This window comes from Mastomys coucha, unplaced genomic scaffold (genome assembly GCF_008632895.1).
Source record: "Mastomys coucha isolate ucsf_1 unplaced genomic scaffold, UCSF_Mcou_1 pScaffold3, whole genome shotgun sequence".
NCBI classification, from domain to species: domain Eukaryota; kingdom Metazoa; phylum Chordata; class Mammalia; order Rodentia; family Muridae; genus Mastomys; species Mastomys coucha.
The window spans coordinates 46,753,526-46,775,718 of record NW_022196909.1 but is presented as its reverse complement, the minus strand read 5'-3'; the positions used below and the strand labels follow the sequence as shown (position 1 = coordinate 46,775,718).

At 47.7% G+C, this 22,193-nt stretch overlaps 2 protein-coding genes across 4 annotated transcripts in view; one reads left to right on the top strand and one right to left on the bottom strand.

Annotated features, from left to right (window-relative positions):
* Positions 1-6,782, bottom strand: part of Slc26a8 (solute carrier family 26 member 8) — a 54,497-nt gene extending 47,715 nt beyond the window's left edge. Inside the window, exons 1-2 of the mRNA XM_031347972.1 lie at positions 6,348-6,782; positions 1,230-1,425 (exon numbers count right to left, since the gene is read on the bottom strand). Coding sequence (XP_031203832.1) covers positions 1,230-1,411 — 182 coding nt within the window. The 5' untranslated portion in view covers positions 1,412-1,425; positions 6,348-6,782. The remainder of the gene's footprint in view (positions 1-1,229; positions 1,426-6,347) is intronic.
* A 1,603-nt stretch (positions 6,783-8,385) lies between these two features.
* The window catches only part of Mapk14 (mitogen-activated protein kinase 14), a 60,583-nt gene continuing 46,775 nt past the window's right edge, over positions 8,386-22,193 (top strand). The window contains exon 1 of one of the 3 annotated variants that reach the window (XM_031348752.1): positions 8,386-8,768. In XM_031348752.1, the coding sequence (XP_031204612.1) occupies positions 8,653-8,768 (116 nt within the window). In that variant the 5' untranslated portion in view covers positions 8,386-8,652. The remainder of the gene's footprint in view (positions 8,769-22,193) is intronic. The other 2 variants (XM_031348750.1, XM_031348751.1) reach the window with 2 other exon arrangements.

Sequence of the window (22,193 nt, the reverse complement as noted above, 5' to 3'; positions counted from 1 at the left end):
TGACCCTGTAGAGAAGCACTTTTACTGGTTGGTTTGCTAAGAGGTTCATGGCACAGAAAGGGGTTCAGAGCCCCTTGGCAGTGGGGTGCAACTGTGAGGTGGTATGTCACCTCTGTCGATGGCCACAATACAGATGGCACAAGAGTCTCTGTCACAACTGTCTACTCTGTCAGAACGGTCACTGTCTACTCTGTCAGAACGGTCTAACTCTGTGGAATGCGAGTAACAGCAGTGCATGCTTCCTTCTATTTCTTTAGCGTGGAGAGGACCAGGTGACAACTCTGTAAAGTCAGCTCTCTCCTCCTGCCCTGTGGGTCTCGGGGATAGAACTCAGATCCTCAGGCTTGGCAGCAAGCACCTTTACCCACTGAGCCATTTTGCCTGCCCTGACTGAACAATGAGTTTATTAGGTATCATCCCCAGATACTACTGTGGGGATGCTCGAGGACTTTATGTCTAGGATGAGCGGATGTGGTAAGTCTCCCAAAGGTTCAAGGGCAAAGAGGTTGGCTCCACTGGAGGCGATGTTTACAGGTAGTGAGTGAGTGGTGAGGCCTGGGCTGCAGGAGCCTCCGCCTCAGGCCTGGAGGGGAGCCTCCCGTGGGGCTGAACCAGGAGAGCGGGGCTTTGGCTTTTCTTTTACTCTATTAATTAATTAATTAATCCATCCATCCATTTCAAGACAGGGTTTCTCTGTGTAGCCCCGGCTCTCCTAGAACTCACTCTGCAGACCAGACCCGGCTCAGAGATCTGCCTGCCTCTGCCTCTCGAATGCTGGGACGAAAGCCGTGCGGAGCCACCGCATGGAGAGAGCAGGTTCTATAAAGGGAGGGTTTCCTTTCCACGGCTCAGCTAGGTTGCGACACAGCAGGGTGTCCTCACCAGGAGATGAGAGCCCAGACTCTTTGGACCCAGTGGCTATCTGAATCATGAGCCAAACAGACCTCCTTATTTAGAAATTACTCAGCCTTGGGTCTTTTGTTATAGTGGAATACCAGAAACCAGTCTAAAAGTCAATGCCCAAGAAGTTTACAATCTGGGGACCCTGCAAGACACACACACACACAGACACACACACATATACACACACACAGACACAACAAATGGCAGGGTTCTGACAGCAGAAACTCAGAGAAGGAAGACAGAGACAGAGGTGGGCGGCAGAGGAGTCAGGCTCGTTCTCCCCGCCAGGCTTGGTGACAGCTGAGAGGCTGGGCACAGGCACGCACCGGCACTGGACTTGGTGCTTGAAGGTGGTGATGTTGATGTCCACGTTCCCAGAGGTGAGGCCCCTCCTCCTGTGCTCCTGCTGGAAATTCTCCTCGTTGTACACGGTCCGCTTGACATCGTACACAAACGGGATTTGCTTGTGCCTGCTGCCAAAACTCTGGATGCTCCTCTCTGTTTGCATTGTTCCTGGATTAGCTGCAAAGACACCAGGGAAAGACAGGTAGAGCCCACGCCAATGATCCTAGCACTCGGAAGGCAGAGGAGGGTGGATTTCTGAGTTCAAGCCCAGCCTGGTCTACAGAGTGAGAGTTCCAGGACAGCCAGGGCTACATAGAGCAACCCTGTCTCGAAAGAGTTTTGACACAAAAGAAACAAATTTTTAGAAATTTAAACCAATTAGCACTTTTTTTGATTTTAAAAAAAAAGATATTATTATTTGTCTTTGTATGTGTGTGTGTGTGTGTGTGTGTGTTCTTATGTGTGTGTACAGATGTTCTCCAAGGCCAGAAATGGGAGCTGGAGGTGGTGGCTGTGAGCTGCCCAGTGCAGTCCCTGGGGACTTCTCTCAGGCCCTCTGCCCAGTGCAGTTCCTGGGGACTCTCACAGGCCCTCTGCCCAGTGCAGTTCCTGGGAACTTCTCTCAGGCCCTCTGCAAGAGCAGAGTACCCTTTTATCAGCTGAGCCATCTCTCTAGCACCCTTGCTTTTTTTTTTGAGGTAGGGTCTCTTGTAGTCCAGGCTGGCCTCAAACTCATAATGGAGGCAAGGCTAACCTTGAGATCACCATCTTCCAGCCCCCATGTCCCGAGTGGTGGGACCGCACGCTTGCTTGCTCTCCCTGTTTTCTTTGTTGCTCATTCTGGCTGGGAATGAGCTCCCAGCAGCAGTCTCCCTGACTCAGGCTCCTGAGCGGGGAGCCATAGCTGTGGGCCACTGCCTGCCGTCAGTACGCTTTGAAGGGAAGATAATTCACATACACTAATGATAGCTTTGCCCAGCACTTTTATGAGACCCTTCCTCCATGTTGTACAATTTTAAACTCAAAACCGTTCTACCTCAGAGTCAAAGGACATGCTATTCTCATTTTCCTGATGGACACAGGTATGGTAGCCTGGCCTGTAATCCCAGTACCACAGGAGGAGGATGGCAACTTTGAGATCAGCCTGGGCGACATGGTCATGGTCCTGTCAGAACAATCAAGTGAACAAGCAAACCCTGAACCCAACTGAACAAGGCTCAGGAGTTCAGACAACTTCAGTGTTTACTCTGTGTGTGTGTGTATGTGTGTGTGTGTATGTGTGTGTATATGTGTATGTGTGTGTATATCTGTGTATATATGTATGTGTGTGTATATCTGTGTATGTGTGTGTATATCTGTGTATGTGTATATATGTGTGTATGTGTATGTGTGTATGTGTATGTGCGTGTGTGTGTGTGTGTATGTGTGTGTGTGTATGTGTGTGTATATGTGTATGTGTGTGTATATCTGTGTATATATGTATGTGTGTGTATATCTGTGTATGTGTGTGTGTATATCTGTGTATGTGTGTATATGTGCGTATATGTGTGTATGTGTATGTGTGTATATGTGTGTGTATGTGTGTGTGTATATGTGTGTGTATGTGTGTGTGTATATGTGTGTGTATGTATGTGTATATGTGTGTGGGGTGTGTCTGTCTTTTAAGGGGTCTCACTATGAAGCTCTGGCTGTCCTGGAACTTGTTGTGTACAGTAGGCTGGCCTTGAACACCACAGAGATCCATTTGCCTCTAACCCCCAAGTGCTAGGGTTAAAGGCATTTGCCACCGCACCTGGCTTTTTTTTTTTTAAATTACTTTTTTAAAACAGGCCAGCCAGAACCTCCCTATTGCATCAGACGATGGTGTTGGCCTCCTGCTCTTCCTGCCTCCACCCTGGATCACAGGGAAGGAAGTACCACCATGTCTGATTCATAATTCCAATTAGGGGACTCAAGAGCTGGCTCAGATGCTGTTCCTGCAAACCAGAAGACCAGGGTCTGGCTCCTAGCACTGCCGTGGCTGCTCACAGCCACCTGTGACTTCTGTGTCACAGTATCTGATGCTCTCCTCTGACCTCTGCATGCACCAGGCATGTACATGTTGCACAGACCGACATGCAGTGAAAACATTCATGCATATAAAATAACAAACATAAATAAATAAATGAAGGTTTTAAACAATGATTCGAATTGGGACCAGCACTTAGGCATCCTTGTGGCAGTACAGCTAGCTTCCTTTATGTCCCACAGCGTGGTCATGCTGTTGCACGGTGACTAGGAGGGAAAAGCCAGCACCCTGACCTTTGCCCTCCACAGTGCTAAAGGTGCAGGGTGAGGCCGGCTTCTAACTCCTCCCTGGAAGGCAGCAGGGAGACAGCAGCAACTCCCCAGGGCAGAGCCTGGCATGGGGGAAGGGAGGGAAGGCCCCCCACTGTGGGCCTACCGCCCCTCCCCCACCCTCCGGGCTTTGCGCGGGACGTCGCTGCTGGTATCCTCCTGATAACCATCAGACTTGTCCTTTCTGACAGGTGTAAGGCTGTCCTGAGTGATTCAGCATGGCCACAATTCAGGTCCTATCTCCTCGACTGTAAAACAGATTCCTGTCTTAAAATCACATGACCTAGAGAGAGCTGAGGATCCCAGCCTGGGAAGAGAGAACTCCCTGAGAAGGTGAATTGAGACAGTGGGGAGAGGGGAGAATAGGTATTTCAGGGACAGGATTCAACACAATTAGAGATGATATAAGGGAAATAATTCAAAATATCTGAGTGATGTCAACTTTAAACTGAGAGAGGGAAGGAGGAGGGAGGTGGGAGGAGGAGAAAGGAGGCAAGTTTAAAAATGTTTCTAGAGGAGGGCTGGTGAGCAAGCCTGCCCACAGCCTGACAACCCTGGGATCCATGAGGTGAAAGGAGAGAAACCAACTTCCACAAGTTGTCCTGGGAACTGTACCGGGCAGTGTGGCCCGTATCTATGACCACACACACACACAATAAACAAACTTAAAAACAAAAACAAAAACCTGTTCTTAGAGGGAGCTGAGTGTGGTGTCACATCTCTGTACCCTCAGCACTTGGGACCCAGAGGCAGGAGGACCAGGGGTTCAAGACCAGCCTCTGTTACATAGCAAGCTTGTGGTCATCCTGGGCTGTATGAGATCCTATGTCAAAAACAAACACAAAACCACAAACCAAATAAAAATCATTTCCTGAGTCAGGCTTCTGGGGCAGTACAAGTGTGTTTGAAGAAGCTGGGGGAGCAGGCCTTTAATCCCAGCACTCCAGAGACAGAGGAAGGTGGATCTCTGTGAGGTCCAGGACAGCCATAGTGGGAGCCTGTCTACACAGAAAGAGAAGCAGCAGCAGAGCTGCTGAGCCTGACGGGGAGCAGCCCGTAAGGGCGCTGCAATTCACGCTACTTGTCTTACTTGTCTTTATTCTGAGACAGAGGCTCGTGGCGTGTTCCAGACTTTGACATCCCCCTTCTCCTGCCCCCATCTAGCCAATGCTGGGTTACAGGTGTAAGCCACCATCCATGCCTTAAATCTTTTTCCTTTTTTCTTTCTTGTGCTGGGGATCCACCTGGGGGCCTAACACATGCAAGGCTGCTCTACCCTGAACTATAGTCCCAGCCCAGTCTTTAAGCAGGCGTTCACTGCTAAAAACACTTAAAAATACAAGCACGTTAACCCAGCTCCTCCACTGCTTCTGCTGCCCTCAGCCACCTGTCCATCCATCTGTCAGTCCATCTGTCCATCTATCCATCCATCCATCCATCTGTCCACTCATCCATCTATTCATCATCCATCCATTCATCCATTCACTGCTTCATTTAAAGAATCTCTATTTAGCCAGGTGGTGGTCCACACGCCTTTAATCCCAGCACTTGGGAGGCAGAGGCAGAGGCAGGTGGATTTCTGAGTTCGAGACCAGCCTGGTCTACAGAGTAAGTTCCAGGACAGCCAGGGCTACACAGAGAAACCCTGTCTCAAAAAACCAAAGAGAGAGAGAGAGAAAAAAAAAGAATCTCTATTTAGAATATTTTAAATGCAAAAAAAAAATGTGACTTGATTTATAAAATTTTGACCCAACAGAGAGGAAACCCTGAAAATTAGTTAAGGTGCAAGAATATCTTTTACCTGATTAAGTCATTTTTCACATGCTTCCTAAAACCATAAGACAAAATTCACTTCCAATTTAAAAAAAAAAAAAAAAAAAAGCACTTGTAATTCCCAACCAAAAGGACTCATTATTGCCTGTGACTCTCTCAGTTTTGATGGAGAATGAATGGGGGATGCAGAAAAGGTGCTGGCACATTGCATTGTCTAGGGGCAGGAGATGCTAGAAGGTGGCAGCCGTCCAGCTGCGGACAGGTCACATAAACACCTTCCTCTATTGCTGTCTGGTGTGACTCCAAGGGGGTGTGGTGGAGAGACACTCATTATGGGCTTGAATGGAGAAGACTTTGTGGGAGGCCCCAAAGCAGAGTCCATCGGTAAGGACTAGAAGACAGACAAGGGGGACACGGGGTGCAGGGCGGGGTTCCAACAAAATGAGCAAAGCAGCAAAGTCTGGAAGCAAAGGGGGCCCTGATGGGGACACTGATAGAGTGGAAGTGTGGCGAGGCCCTCGGCCCGGATCCTTCAGCTCCTGACAACACAGGGACGAATTTTCAAAGGATCCAGTGTGCAAACCCCACAAGAGTCGCTTGCCATTGCTGTTTCACGCAGCCTTTCTATAAGGCAAGAGAAGTTCCAGGGACCACAGCCATCCACCCACCCACCCATTCATCCCAGGGACCACCGCCATCCATCCATCCATCCATCCATCCAGCGCATCCATCCATCCATTCCAGGGACCACCGCCGTTCATTCATTCATTCATTCATTCATCCATCCATCCATTCATTCCAGGGACCACCGCCGTCCATTCCTTCACCCACTCCTTGTGCAAATGAATCCTGGAAAGAGCGAGCGCCTGGGACCCTCCCGGCTCTGCAGGTGACCCGGGACAGCCACGCTCCGGGCGCCGAGCGAGCGGGCTGCGGATGGCTCCCCGGCCCTCGGGGGGGTGCGGGCGCGGCTCCCGACCGAGGCTCACCTGGTTTACGGGGCCCGGCGGGAGCGCAGACGCTGGGGACCGACTGGGCTCCAGCCTGGCTGGCGGCGGCGCTGCAGACGGAGGGAGGCGGAGGCCGGCAGTTCCCGAGCCGTTGCTGCAGAACCCGCGGGCGTTCCGGCTGCGCGGGTGACGGACGGACGGGCGAGCACGGCGGGGAGACGGGGTCCCCGGTCGCCCCCACACCCAGCCGGGGCTTCTCGGGGCAGCCACGAGAGTGGGCGCTCCTTCCTCCCGCTCGGGTGGATGTGGGTCGAGGTTCCCCCGGCGCCGACGGGAGGTTCTACTAGGTGGGAAGCTAGAGCTGGATTTCTCCGGTAGAGACTGGAATCAGGGCCCCAGAAGGGAAAGCTCAACCGACGCGTCTAAAGGCCATTCGGTCCGAAGGCTCGCCCGGTTGGTGTCTCCATACCCCCTATACCCCTGGAGGCATGACTTAAGTCTTTAAAAATTCTCTCGATTTCAGTTCTCAAAATTCCACCCCCCCACCACCAAATTTTCCTTTAAATTTCTAAATATTTTTGGGTGGCTCCAAAGGGCACAGGAGTCAGTCTCAGGGTGTCCCAGAGACGGTCTCTTCGCTACACAGCAGAGGCTCGTCTCCTGGTCTTTCCAAATGCTGGAATTACAGGCTGTGTAAATATAAATAAGTAAATAAATGAATAAAAGAGGGGTCTCCTGGTCTTTCCAAATGCTGGAATACAGGCTGTGTAAATATAAATGTATACACATATAAACATACATATATGTATAAAAAAATGTATATATATAAAAGAAGGGTCTCCTGGTCTTTCCAAATGCTGGAATTACAGGCTCCATAAATATAAATATATATACATATATGTATGTAAATATGTATATACATATGTGTATGTGTATATGTTTGTATATATACACATATATGTATGTAAATATGTATATATGTATGTATATATGTATATGTATGTGTTTGTATCTATATACATATATATGTATGTGTGTGTATATATATATATACATATATATATATGTATATATATATATGAGAGAAGGCTCTCCTGGTCTTTCCAAATGCTAGAATTACAGGTTGCATAAATAAAATACATGAGAAGACCTTTCTGAAATGGAATGACACACCTGCATTGTGTCTATGTGTGTGTGTGATTTTGTTTTGTTTTGTTTTTTTGTTTTTTAACCTCCGCCTTTCAGTAGTGGGTATTGAGCCCAGGGCCTTGCAAACGTAGGTTCCCAGCCTGACAGTGGGCATTCGTGAGGTCTACCTCTGACTTTGTGTGCACCGCACGCCCTGTGGGTCCCTGGAGCCTCCTTCTGCAACTGCCAGGGTGTCAGGAGCTGCTAGGAGTGCCCGGAGGGGGAGCCTGGGCTTCGAAGCAGGGTTAGGACGTGCCTAGGGGGAGCAGGCTTGAGCCATTAGCATCCCGAGGCGAGCCATCTGCATCCCGAGGCGAGCCATCAGCGTCCCGAGGCTTCACCAGCATCCCAAGGCGAGCCATCAGCGTCCCGAGGCGAGCCGCACGTCCTGGGGCAGATGGGAATGCAGCAGCAACAGCAGCTTTCTGGACGGGGCCTGCCTGTCCTTGCGAGCGTTTCTTGGAAATCGCCGCCTCCAGGGAGCAGGTGGCTCGGAGCTCAAAGATCGTTTGGCTCTCTTCCCGGGACGGAGGCTCTCCGCCATGGCGCCAGGCATTCGCCGGGGCGACCACAGAGAGGCGCGCGCAGCCAGGAGACCGGAGCCCGGCTCGCGTCTCTGCCTCGGCTCCCCAGCCGCGCCGCGCCGCGCCTCCACTTCTCGCGAGACCCGCCCTCCCCGCGCGCCCTCCTCGCGCGGCCCCGCCCCGTGGGCAGGCAGGCAGGCAGGCAGGCAGGTTCCATCTTGGGTAAGATCTGGGCTCGCGGGGCGGGGCGGGGCCCGCGGGGCGGGGGCGGGGCCTCCGGGGAGGCCGCTCTCGCGAGACTTCCGCGCGAGGCTCCCGGAGCCGCTGCCTGCACGGGGCGGGTGTCAGGGGTGGGGGGGGAAAGGCAGATCGCGGCCGCTGGAGCGCGAGCGGGCGTCGTGCGGCGTGCGCTGCCCCGGGGAGCGGCTGCCGCGGGGACCGCGGGCGGGAGCAGCGTCGAGCCGTGCGCACGGCCGGCTCCGAGGCTCGCCGGAGCCGCCGCGGCTGCCCGGGGCGGCGGGTCGCGCAGCCTCCGCACCTGCGCGGGCGGGCGGGCGAGCGAGCGTGCGGCTGCAGGCAGGGCCCCCGCTCGGCCACCTCCTCGCCGCCGCCAGCGCCGCCGCCGCTGGAAGATGTCGCAGGAGAGGCCCACGTTCTACCGGCAGGAGCTGAACAAGACCATCTGGGAGGTGCCCGAGCGATACCAGAACCTGTCCCCGGTGGGCTCGGGCGCCTATGGCTCGGTGTGGTGAGTGTCGCCGGGTCCCGGGTCCGGGGGACGAGGGGCGGGGGAGGGGACGCCGGGTGGGAGCCCCGCAGGGTGGCCCTTCATGCCTGAGGGCCAGGCCTGTCCCCGCAGCTCAGCGATACGCCCGCCCAGCGGCAGGAATTCTCCTCCGGGCGTGTCTGGGGGGTTGCAGGGGGTGAGGGGGGGAACGTGTCCTGCACCCGGTCGCCCTGCACACGCAGGCAGGGGGTGAACGGTGGGTGCGCGCGAGCGGCTCGGGATGCTGCACCACCCTGCTGCACCCTCCCTGCTCCCGGGATCGTTCCTCCCGGGGAAGGTGGTGGTGGTGGTGGCGGGGATCCCCCTGCAACCGTGCGGCTCCAGGGACCGCCACTTGGGACGCAGGAGCTCCCTGCCCCGGGCGGGGACTGCGGTCGCCTGTGCGAAACTTGCAAGAAAAAGCGCTCCCTTCCCGGAATTTTTTTTTTTCTTTTTAAGTTTATTTATATATTTTTTTTCTTTGCCCCCATTCTTTTGCAAGCCTCCGTCAAGGGGGGGAAAAAAAGCCCGGCTCAAGGGGAAAGCACGTTCTTTTTGGGCTCCGCAACTTGAATGAGCGGCAGCACCCCGAGAGCTTAAAATACCGACTTTATCTCGGGGACCGCGGTGCCAGCTTGCGTGGTGAGCTTCCGATTCGGCTGAAAGCGTATTTCCTTTTCGGGGAGGGAGGGAGGCAAGCGCCTCGTAAGGACGCTCCAGCTCGCCGCCGCTTAGTCACAGACCGCCGCTCATGTCAGTATTGTTTGAGAAAACAAAAACCAACAAAAACAAAAACAAAACACCCCCCCCCCCAAACCAGTTTTCCATACCGAGCCAGAGGGATCCTGATCCGTTGGGCGCCCCTCACGGTCGGAAAGGTACGACTAGTGCTGGAGGTGTAAAGAGTTTAATTTGAAATAATTCCTGCGGGTGCTTCTCTCTCTCTTTTTTAAGTCCCTTAGAAGATTTGCAGGGAGCTTTTATCAGCTTGTAAGCACCGAGGTCCGTGGCAGTGGTTCTCCGGAGAGCCTGGAACTTAGGAGACGATACTTGGCCGCCTTCTTAACGCCGTGGGTTTTTATTTTAGTTCGTTTGAGACAGTTTCACTATGGATCTCCCTGTCTGGCCTGAGAACCTCGCTCGTTCGACTAAAACCTGGCCTGGAACTCAGCAAATTTTGTGTGCCAGCGCTGAGAATAAAGGCTTTTGCTACCATGCAAGGCCCTGGGAGCGGGTTTCAGATTAAACTTATTCCCGTAAAACCTCCACGCCAGACACGCTGTAAGGAAGGTTTCACATAGTATCTTTTGGAGACTGAGGGTCATTTTAGAGCTCCCTGTCTGAAAAGAAAGGAAATACCAGATTCAACGGATGCGCCCTTTCTGTGTTTTAGTGACTTACGTGCATTCATGTTTTCTGAAAGAGTCTGTGAAATGGTTTTTATTTTGTCTTGGAACAAATTCCAGGCTTCTGGATGTGTTAACCTATGAGTCCTGTGTTACTTAAAGTCACATCGTGAATTTCCTGTTTGGTAGACTCTTCTGGGTAATTGAGATTGTGCAATTGTGTCCAGCCACAGATCACATTGCATTTCAATGCACATTCCAGTTCAAGCTGCTTAAGGGATGTTGCAGAGGGTACCAACCACGACAGTTTACACTTTAAAGGAAATGTCAAACACTTACATCTCTCATGCATTTGTGATTGGTTTGTTGTATTCTTTGTTTCTCTAGTACTTACTTCCCAGCTCCTTAAGTACCTCCATTCTTCATTCCCAGTTGGTACTGTATCAGGCATTTGTTTCCACTTGAATGCTCTGGGAGCGAAAGCACAGAATTCAGGGCTTCTGGGAGGGTGAACTTGACAGGTTTCCTGTGGACACTGCTACCCTGGCAGAAGAGCAGGCTTCACAGTAAAGTGCCATAGTGAAACCAACACCACTTCCTTTTCTGTGTAATAGCACAACCTCACAATTAGGTAGACTTCTGCCAAACAGCTTCTTAAACATAGGTAGTGCCGGCCCAGTGATGGAACGCAGTGGGACAGCCCTGGGCTGGCCTGTGGGAGGCCCTGCATTCCTTCCCCAGCAGCTCTGCACAGCACAAAGCAGGTTGCTTGAAATCAGGGTCAAAGAGGTACGCAGCAAAGAGCCTCCTGTTCGTGTTCTCAGCCCCGCGTGCACCGCCTTCTAGCCTTTGAGAGACAACCTCTGTTGAGTTCCTGACTTTCCAGAGAGGCAGAGATTTAGAATGTAGCCTATCCATGAGGAAAAGACAGCTGACATTGTGTGTGTATGACTGAGCAAATGTCACCTCCAGTTAGATTACCCCTCTCAAGTTACTTGAAATTGTGTTTCAATTAGCAGCTTTTTAGGTGTGACTGAAAAGCACCTTTTGTTTTGTTTTTTTGTTTGTTTGTTGTTTTTTGAGATGGGCTGTCCTAGAATTCACATTGTAGACCAGGCTGGCCTCCAGCTCAGATCAGCTGGCCTCTGCCTCTCCCGAGTGCTGGGATTAAAGACATGCAACACTACACCTGGCTTCTTACATTTCTTTTTTAATCCACCTTGAGGTCTGTGTTCCCAGTCTTCACCTTCTTCCTCTGAGACAGCTTGATGTTAGGGAACAATGAAGTCCATTTGAATGGAAATAATAGAGGGGGATTTAGACTTAAGTCTTGAGAAGAGAGAAGGCTGTCCTACTGGTGACAGTGTAATAAATTGGTGAGGGACCAAGTCTCTGTCCTAATAGTGACAGTGTATTAAGTCAGGAGAGACCTGAGGTCTCTTCAAAAGAAGGAGTCTCCGAATGGGACATGATATATTTTGATTTGTAACTTTTATTTTTTTTTCTTCTAAGATTATTTTAATTTTAATTTGTATTATGTGGTGAACAACAGTAACAAAAACTGTGGATCAAAGATGAATTAGAGTCTAGAAATTTGAGAATTGGTATGGTTTTACAAATATCTTTCTTTTTAAAAGTGTAAAGGGAACTAAACTAAGTGCTCTGAGTTTTAAGGAACTGTATTCACTGCCTGAAAAGGGAAACAAAGCAAAATCGGTAAAGACCACATTGTTGCAAAGCATTGATTGTGTGGTTTGGGGCATGGGGGAAAATCTTTGTGGTGAATTTAAGGAAATAACAAACAGGAACGTGGTGCCTTTCCGCTGTCGGTCCCTCCAGCCCTGTGCTGGACACACTTGTGCACCATGCCTTGGGAGTGAGAATTAAGAATTACTTCTAGATCATTCACAGCTATTTATTTGTTAGTATGTATTACACCAAATACTGGCTAGATTCTTGAGATAAGAATATAGAACATGACAGCTCATTTTGTCATTGGGCTTGTGGAAGAATGGATGAATTTAATGGCTGCATTTTATGGGTTGCTTACTGTGTTGTAGACATGGTGATGCATAGTTTGTGATTGGCATGTAGACATGTAATAAACTTGTAGCTTAAACATGGTAATTTCATCTAAGAAACTATATCTGATTTACCATGCTATATAGGGCAAGATTATTCCAGTAAATATAACAAAAATAAATGAAGCTTTTTTTTCTTTTTTAAATGTTAATAGCCATTTGCCATTAGTTTTATTTTAATGAGCCAGGGTAAAAATAAAACTCTATGATTAGGTATGAAAAGATGTTTTCACTCCTGACGGTTGAGAAGGCTGCATCTTTAATAATAGTCGGTCTCTCTCTCTTCCTTCCCTTCCTGCCTTTCCTCCTACTTTCCTTCAGGACAGAGCCTACTCTCTTGAACTCCTTTTTTTTTTTTTTTTTTTTTTTTTTTTTTTTTTTTTTTTCAAGACAGGGTTTCTCTATGTATCCCCTGGCTGTCCTGGAACTCACTCTGTAGACCAGGCTGGCCTTGAACTCAGAAATCCGCCTGCCTCTGCCTCCCAAGTGCTGGGATTAAAGGTGTGTGCCACCACTGCCCAGCTTCAGTTGAACTCTTTAAGTAAGTCTTTCTCCTCTATCCGGACAAACCCTTGCCAGTAACTGGGGAAGAGATGCTCAGTGGTTATGAGCACTGGCAAAGTCTCCTGGCGCCTCACAACCATCTGTAACTCCAGTTCCAGAGGATCCAATGCCCTCTTCGGGCCTCCAGAGGCACCAAGCACTCTGTGGTGTAGAGATATATGTTGGAACAAAACACTCATACAAACAACAATAAATAATCTACCCCCCCCCCACACACACACACACATAACCCCTTGCCAGTCATGTTTTGTGAGCACTTTTTGTCTGTTTATTGTTTTTCTTGAGAAAGGGCATTGAATTTCACTCTGCAGGCCAGACTGGCCTCAGACTTATGACTGGGAGTTATTTGTTATTTATATGTTTCTTATTAAGACTGGTAACATCCAGCTAATTAGTCTACTTTTAGTTACAAAGATAGTAAATGGAAGATAGGTAAGCTAAAAGCAGCTTGGTGGCCCATTCCTGTCATCCTAGCATTAGAGAGCCTCAGACAAGTGAATCCAGAGTTGAAGACCGCTGGGCAGTGGTGGCTCATGCCTTTAATCCCAGATGCATTTCTGATTTGAGGCTACAGAGTGAGTTCCAGGACAGCCAGGGGATACATAGAGAAAACCTGTCTCGAAAAACCAAAAAAAAAAAAAAGAAAGAAAGAAAGGAAGAAAGAAAGGAAACCAGTTCAACTGAGCTAGCTGTATAGTTTATTTCATTGAATTCCGTTTCCTACTCAGTGGTGATCATGGGCCCCAGGCTGTCAGTTCTGCCTTTCAGTTTTGAACATTGAGGAGTATTCTTTTGATTTCTCTTTAGTTCAGCCTCAGATGATCTATGTTGGTTTTGCCTTCTTTGGACAATGTTGGGAATTGTGCTAAGTCCCTAAAAGCTTAGGGCTCTGACGTTGAGGAATCCCCTGGACTCGGTTACTTTAGTATTAACTGGCATGTTAATGGGATTCTTTAGTTTATCAATGACTTTCATTTAGGCCATTATCAGTTACTCCCCACTTGTCAGAGCTCCTTTGGTTTGCCGCGCCCCCCCCACCCCCCCCCACCCCCGTTCCAGCACTTCAGGAGTCTCTTATTGGTGTGGCTGCTGAAGTTGCATGTGACAGCTTTTGTGCATTCCTTTGCAGTGTCACTGTGCAGCTAATCTAAAAGCTAGATGACCTGACCCACTAAAGTCATGTTCTCCCTCAGAACTGATCAATTGAAAATGAAGTTAATGACCAGATGAAAGTTTTCCCTGAAAAACCAGGTTGTTCAGATAAGTGACTTCTGGATTTTTGAATACCATCCATTTTTAATTTATAGGTGTATATTTATGGAAATTTAAGACCAACCCTTTGTGAAACTTGAGACAAGCCCATTTGTTCCTATTGGAAGGGTCTGGGTGCTGTGGTGTCAGTGCGCCTCTGATAGTGCTCCTGCTGGGGACACAGGGCTTTCTCTCAGGGTTGTCATGGACATGCAAATTGTGTACATAGTTATTGAGGAAATAATTAAACCAGAACTTTCTTTCTTTCTTTTTTTTTTTTTAAAGATTTATTTTTATTTTATGTATGTGACTACATTGTAGTTGTCTTCAGACACACCAGGGGAGGGTATCAGATCCCATTACAGATGGTTGTGAGCCACCATGTGGTTGCTGGGATTTGAACTCAGGACTGCTGGAAGAGCAGTCAGTGCTCTTAACCGCTGAGCCATCTCTCCAGCCCCAAAATGTACCTTTTCTGAACACTCTAAACTGTTGGGGAAGCACAGTCCAGCACCTTCTGTAGATATTGTGGTCAAGGCAGAGGATGGTTCCAAGGATATGTGTGACACTACAGACTGGCTTCCTTCCTGTTTCCACAGTCGTCACAGCAGGGCTTCGGAAAGGGGAGCACTTTTGCACTTTGTTAACATTCCATGCCCTGTACCTTAAGAGCAACCCACACATTGGAGTCACCATGTGACATACAGAGCCATGTCCCTGGACAGAGAGAAGCCCACAGTGCACACCTTTGAACACTCCACTTGTCACCAGAATCTGTCTAGTTCCCCAAGACCAAAATGTGGGGATTGTCACATCAGTCTCGTTGGCCTGGGATGGGAGCATGCCTAAAACGCTGGAACATGCCTTACAGAACAGCATCTCTTCTTCCTTAAGAATTTAGCAATTCCTTTAGAATTCCTTTAGAATTCAAGCAAATGTGCTTGAATTACAGCGCTTGGAAGCACTTTGCAAAGATCAATATTATAAAACTGAAACTTTTGAAAAAAAATTCAAGTTTAAAAAAGTTCTGGGACTGGAGAGATGGCTCAGCAGGTAAGAGCTTTTGGCATTGAAGGGTTAACAAAGGACCCGTGCTGTATGACCATCAGGTAGAGCTGCATGGATCTGGGAGAACTCAGAAGGCAAAGGGGTTTGCAGCTGCTTGGAATCCTATAGGGCCATGTTTGCCTTTGTAAAGCCCAACTTTTGTGCTGAAAAAGTAAGCCAAGGTGAGTTCAGACAGAGCAGAGCTGGGAGTTAGCTCCGCAGTGTTTCATTTCTGTTCCTTAACTGACCAAGGTACTACTGCCTGTGGTTACAGTAGCACAAGAGAGATGAATCATCGTAGGGCCCTGACCTATGCCCCGTGCTCTCATCCACAAGTCCTGAGTGCCAGAGCCAGAATTGTTGTTGAGCTCTGGAAACTCAGGTACTCCGCTCCAGCTCTCTAAGTAACCCGGGCTCACTTGAGGTTTTTGTCGTTGTTGAAGGGGTTGCTGCCCAAAGGAAGGGAACAGAGAGCTGTTGAGTTCAGCTGAGAAGGAAGAGGAGCTGCTGGCTGCCTGAAGAGTTTCTAACATCTTTGACTCGGGCTTTCTTAATGCTTGGTCATAGTTTAAGTCACTTGTATCTTCCTCAGAGTACCTGAGTATCTAAAATCCCATTTATTTCAATCTTTGGTTGTGTCTTTTCCATTTCCGCCTTTCCCTCCTCATGTTACCTGGCACTGATATTTCTGTCTGTAAGGCTCCAAGGAATGTTAACTTGAATAGATGTGACAAGTAGGTGTCTGCAGATACCTTGTGACAGCTCTGCTCTCCTGTCTTGGCTGCCTTCGTGGAGTGCTGCCTTTCTTCTTTCTTTGACGCCCCCCCCCCCCCCCACACACTGCTTTATCATCTGGTTGCAGAAAGTAAGTTCCTGCAAGCAGTTCCCATGGCAACATAACAGAAAGGTAATAGAACAAATGTTTATTTTGTCTAGACCTGTTGTCTGACTAACTGTAGACCCTGAACATGTTTGCTCCTGTTTCATTGAGTGATGTGATTACAGATTTCCTTGTTTCCCTCAGAACCTCCTCCTTGTAGATCTTAGTGACCCTGCCACTGTGCTTGGGACATGAAGGGAGTTGTATGTGTGCCGATGGCAGGTCTCCCCCAGAGTGTGTACTGGTGGTGTCTCCAAGCTTGCAGCCGGCAGCAATAGCAGCAGTTCTTCCTTTGTTGTCGTAAGTTCATGAGTTTACTATTGGTAGTGTTAAGCATTGTTTATAAAGACCAAAGAAAGAGGGGGACCTGGGGAGATGCTGTAGTGCCTGCCATGAAAGCATAGGGCCGTGACTTGGATCCCTGCAGCATGTGAAAGCTGGCCACAGCACATGTGTGATCCCGGTGCTGGGCTGCAGAGATGGCAGGATGGGTGGAGCCTTTGGGCTAGTTGGCCAGCTAGCTTAGCCAAGTTATTGAGGTCCAGATTCAGTGAGGAAAACCTTTCTCAAAACACAGTGGAAGGCCCCGGAGGTCAGCCTCTGACCTACACAAATGCACGCACAAAAGCAGGAAGAGACCTGGGTTGCTTTGGAAGTCTTTGTAGCTTTTCTTTCTTTCATATTGTTCAGTGCCATCATCTCAAAGCTACCTTTATATTTCTAAAGACAACCCCTCCCCTCTCAAGTGACATTCTAGTAGCTTGTCACATCTAGGGCAGCCTGATGCCAGGGTATGTATTGGAAATCTGTGTCAGAGAATCCTTTCCAGCTGGTGATTCAGATCTGGAAAGGATGACATCAGCGTGTGCCCACAAGAGGTCAGAAAACAAAACAAACTCTCTTGTGATGTATGAGGGCTCTGGAGGCTGTTTGAGTAAAATGGGTGTGAGAGTAGTTGGTCCTGATCTAGAGCCCTTTGCTCGGTATCCACTTGGACCATTGTCATGCTCAGAATCAGGCCTTTGCTCTTTCCTGTAACACGCAGCTTGGGGTGTCTGGCTTGTGCAAGTACTGAGTTCATCTTGTATTACCGCATTCCTATAGCAGATCTAATTCCCAGAAATAATTTTTTATTCTTAGTATCCCCAGTAGGTGACTCTCTCTCTTTCCCCTTAAACTTTATTTAGCGCTTTTGCTAGCTCCAACTTCCTTGAACTTAGATTTAGAATACATCATTTTTTAAAATGTTTATTTATTTATTATTTATTATTTTATGTATGTGAGTACACTGTCATTGTCTTCAGACACACCAGAAGAGGGCATCTGATCCTCATTACAGATGGTTGTGAACTACCATGTGGTTGCTGAGAATTGAACTCAGGACCTCTGGAAGAGCAGTCAGTGCTCTTAACCACTGAGCCATCTCTCCAGCTCGAATACATCACTTCAATTTGTTTTCTTTCCAGTCTACCAATTGTCAATGAAGATTTTAGTTCTTTCTCATCTGTAAAAAGAGAAAGAAAGAAGGGGGGGAGAGAAGGAAAGAAGAATCTAACTCCCTCATAATCATTGTGGGAAATACTGATGTTGACATCTTGTAGTGACATAGTTGTGATTACCTGATTTGTGTGTGTATGTTGTGTGTGTGTGTGTGTGTGTGTGTGTGTAAGTATTCTTGCATATGTGTTTGCATGTGTGCAAAGACCAGAGGTTAACCTCAGTTATTGTCGACTTATCACTTTCTACTTTATTTTTTGATAGTATCTCTCACTGCATCTGGAGCTCCTGGATTGGTTAGACTAGCTGGCCAGAGATCCTCAGGAATCTTCCTATTTCCGGGCACATAGTCTCCTGCCTGTTTTTTGTTACTGTTGTTGTTTGATTTATCTTGGTACTGGGATCAAACTCAGGTCCTCATACTTGCTGCTGGAACCACTTTTCTGACTGAGCCATCTCCCCAACTCTGCCTCCCCTTGTGTGATGCTGCATTGTGTGATGCTGCAGTCCGGCTTGCTTAGTTTCTGCTTCCTTGTGTGGTTTTTTGGATGGTCTCTTTTGAAATGAGCAACTCAATGTTAAAGGAGACTGATACCAGGCAAAAGGTTTAAAAGGTAACAAAGTGTGATCTGGGGATTGGAGAAAATAGTTGCCTGGTTAAAAGCACTGGCTGTTTTTTCAGAGTACCTGGGTTCAGTTCCTGGGACCCACATGGCAACTCACAACTGTCTCTAATTATAGTCCCAGAGAATCCAACACCCCCACACAGACATGCATGCAATATACATGACATTTTTAAAAATTGTGATCTGTTAGTTCTTTGCATCCCCAAACTTCATGTCCATATTTACACCCCCACACATAGTGCCCCTTCAGGTCCTCAGCCTCTGGGTGCTCTGGGCAAAGAGTGATACTTTGGTGTGGGTCTGACTGGTATTATATATTTAACAGCAGTGTTGTCCCCTGGTCTTAATATTTATAACAATTTCCCATTGTGACAGCCAGATTTGTCTTATAGGTGGTGCCTTATGTTGGGGGAGGGTTGGGGAAATTAGTCATCTTTAATTGAAAACGTTTTATGCAACTGTACATATTTAGAATAATTGATCTTGAGTAAAAACTGTAGGCTAACTTGAACACTGTACCTGTCAGCAGAGAGGAATGCTCCACATTCTTCAGGACTTCCTTCAGAGAGCATTCATTGTCAAGGTCCCTAGCTTGTGTTAGGACAGCCTGGCCACCTGGGTAGCTGTGTAGTGAAGGAACAATGAGTGTGAATAACGTTGTTTTCCTTTTGTTATAACTCCACTTAAGGCTTGTAAATGTTTCTGGAGAGGAAAGCTTACTGAGGATGTTAGCATGAACTCCAAATCTGAAGGTAGTGCTTTTCCCAGCATCTCTGGGTTTCTTGCCCTTTCTCTCCTACCGTAATCTTCCAGTAGATAGCTTTTTCTAGAGTTCTAAAGATATGATGTTCAACCGGGCAGTGGTGGCACACGCCTTTAATTCCAGCATTTGGGAGGCAAAGGAAGGCAGATTTCTGAGTTTGAGGACAGCCAGGGCTATATAGTGAGACCCTATCTCAAATAAAATAAAAATGTTAGAAAAGCAAGAGGATTTCATGTTAACACAGAAACAAGAAGTAGTAGTGTCACCAGTTCACGTGACCCAGCTTGTGCTTGTCGCAGTCCAGACATAGAAGCCTCCCTGGCTTGGAGCAAACCGTGCACACTAGCCTAGCGGAGATCATGGCAGTCCTCTGCCTCTGCCTCTGCAGGGATTACAGGGATGCACCAGTACTCTTATCGACATTCTGAAGGTTCTTGTTAGCATTTCAGTCTTTAAAGTATTTAGACAATGACAGAGGGTGAATTTTTAGTAATCTATGGATTCCAGCAGTAACAAAAAAATTAGCTTTATTCTTAACTTAAAGCCTGCTGTTTCCTGAACTACCCTTGGTAATGCTTGAAGGGTTTTGACATGGCAATAACTAATTCTGTATTAGAATTTGTAACTTTTAATATTTAGTGCTGTGCTTTATATCTTTGTTTTTATGTATGTGTGTGCCTGTTAGCAAGTTTGTATAGAGTCTAGAGGATACAGTCTATCTCCTCTTAGACAGAGTGTCATTGGCCTGGATCTCTAGTTGGGCTGGCTGGCCAACAAGTCCCAGGAGTCCTCCTCTTGTGTCCATGCTCAGTCCTGGGGTTATGGCGTTACAAGTGCACACCGTGACACCTGCACGTGGACGTGGTTCTGACAGCCTTGCTTTGTGTCGTCTTCGTATTTCTCCAAAGTACCCTGATACCCTGTGTTTTATCTTTGGGCAGTTTTACTCTCATCATCATCATCATTTTGCATCATGGCTCATCCTTGAGTTTTCCTTTTCTGTGTATATCCATTTTGGGCACATGCTGTACAAAAGTCCTCTGCTGTGCTAGGTGTGGTGGTGCAGACTAGCAGTTCTAGCAGTCAAGGGGTTGAGGCGGGATGCTTGTGAGTTTGAAATTAGCGTGGGGCTACATTGTGATAATCCCATGTCAAAAAACTAAGAACATCTAATCTTGTAAATTCTGAGTCCACTGAGATGTACAGGATTCCGTAGCACCCTACCTTCCCTGATTAGTTTTTATTTTTTTAATGATTTGTTTTGCTTTCTCTGCATTGGTGTTGTGTTTGCATGATGTGTGTCTTTCTTTTCCTATGGCTTTGATGAAGTACCCTGACAAAAGAAACATGAAGGAAAAAGGTTTCTCTTGGCTCACAGCTGAAGAATAGTCTTTTATGGTGGAGGGATCAAGGAGCTTAAAGCAGCTGATCACAGTCAGGAAGCAGAGAGTGAGGAGGTCATGCTGCCGCTCAGCTCCTGTCCAGGATCAGTGTAACAAAGTGTTCCCAGCGCAGTCAGTGTAATAAAGATAATCTCTCAGGCCCAGAGGCCTGTCTCCCAGGTGAGTCTAGATCCTGTCCAGTTAACAACACTAACCATTATAGTGTGTGTGTGTTTATACACACTTTTGGGGGGGGGGGGTGTTTGCTTTTTTTTTTTTTTTTTTTTTTTTTTTTTTTTTTTTGGTTTTTTCGAGACAGGGTTTCTCTGTGTAGCCTTGGCTGTCCTGGAACTCACTCTGTAGACCAGGCTGGCCTCGAACTCAGAAATCTGCCTGCCTCTGCCTCCTGAGTGCTGGGACTAACACTCTTACGTTTAAGGTTTGGATTTACTGTAGTGAAGAAAATGTGTTGATACCTATCAGACAGTGTTCCAGACTCACCAGCATGCGGAACAGACTACTAAAAGAAAGAAACCGCCCAGGGAGCTGTATTCACATGGTGTGGACGTGAACACATGGAGTGGAGTCTGTGCGTTAATAGTGTTTAGGATGGTTTCATGGAGGAAAAAAGTATTGAGAGTTATTTTGAGAGCCGAGGAGAGGACTCAGTGCATGCAGCAGGAGGGAATATCGTGTAAGTGAACAGATGTGAGGAGGACCAGCCTGACCAGCTGCAGCTCTCAGCTGTGTTTCAGAGTCACGAGGGAGTCGAGATGTAGGTCTACCGTTGCATTCAGGGAACTGCTTTCCCTAGTACTTGACCTGTGTTCCTGGCTAGCAGAACTTAGGCATGCAGCAGAGAGCTGTTACCTGGACTTGCACAGTGCAAGGAACAGTATTTAAAACCTCTCTGTCTGAAGTGTTGACTGGGACTGACTGGCGGAATAAAGGGCTGCTCTGCTGCAGTAGGCCACAGTGTGTCTGCAGACGCCTTCGTCCTTCTGACTCCCAGCCCTCGCTCTTCTTGAGTTCCACAGTGATCTGGCTTTGGTATGCGTTTATTATTTTTGTTTTATGATCAGGTTATGACTAGATGCCAAGGATAAAAGATAAACCAGAGCTTCTGCCCTTTCACAGACTGGAGTAGGAAGCAAGTATGCAGAGAAAAGGTGGTTCTGAGTTCCCGCTTTAAAGGATTGCTTATAATCTACTGCCAACCGTAGCAGTTCTCAGGTTCCCTCCAAGAGTTGTTGAATCTGTGTACAGATTAGCTTGAAAACTACAGGTATCCATAGATTGACAAATCATGGAGGATTTCAGGGGCTCTCAATTACATTTTAATAATCTTCTCTTTTTACTGTCACTTCAGAGAGATATATGCTCAACTTCCAATGTGAGAGAAAGATCTAAAAATATTGAGCGTTTACTACATGGAAAGCCCCATGCTAGAAACCTCAGGTACAGACTTACTTTGTCCTTGGATATTCATTTCAGCTCGAAGTATTTAAAACTTCCTCTGGGGCTGGGGAGATGGCTCAGTTGTTGGGAGATCATAACTGTTGTTGCTGGACATCCAAGTTCTATTCCAGCACTCCTGTGGGGAAGCTTGTAACTGCCTGTGACTCCAGATTCAGAGTCCAATGCCCTCCACAGGCACGGCGCTCACATGTACAAGCCCACACACATACACAGACGACACTTTTGTTTTTAACTTAAAGCACACTCAAAATACTTATTTGAGCCTCTTCATAGCATTTTGGGCTAGGCAGAGCTGGCGATTCCCTGTTTTATTATTTTGAAAACAGGTGTGTGAAAGCTTTGTTTGGGATTACCTCTTAATAAGTGCCAAACTGGAACTCCTATTTTGACTACTGGTTTGTTTTTCTTTGTATTGCATGGTGTACATTTAAATTTGCTAAATGGAAATTTCTAGATCAATAAAGGATTCTTCTTTTTTTTTTTTTTTTTTT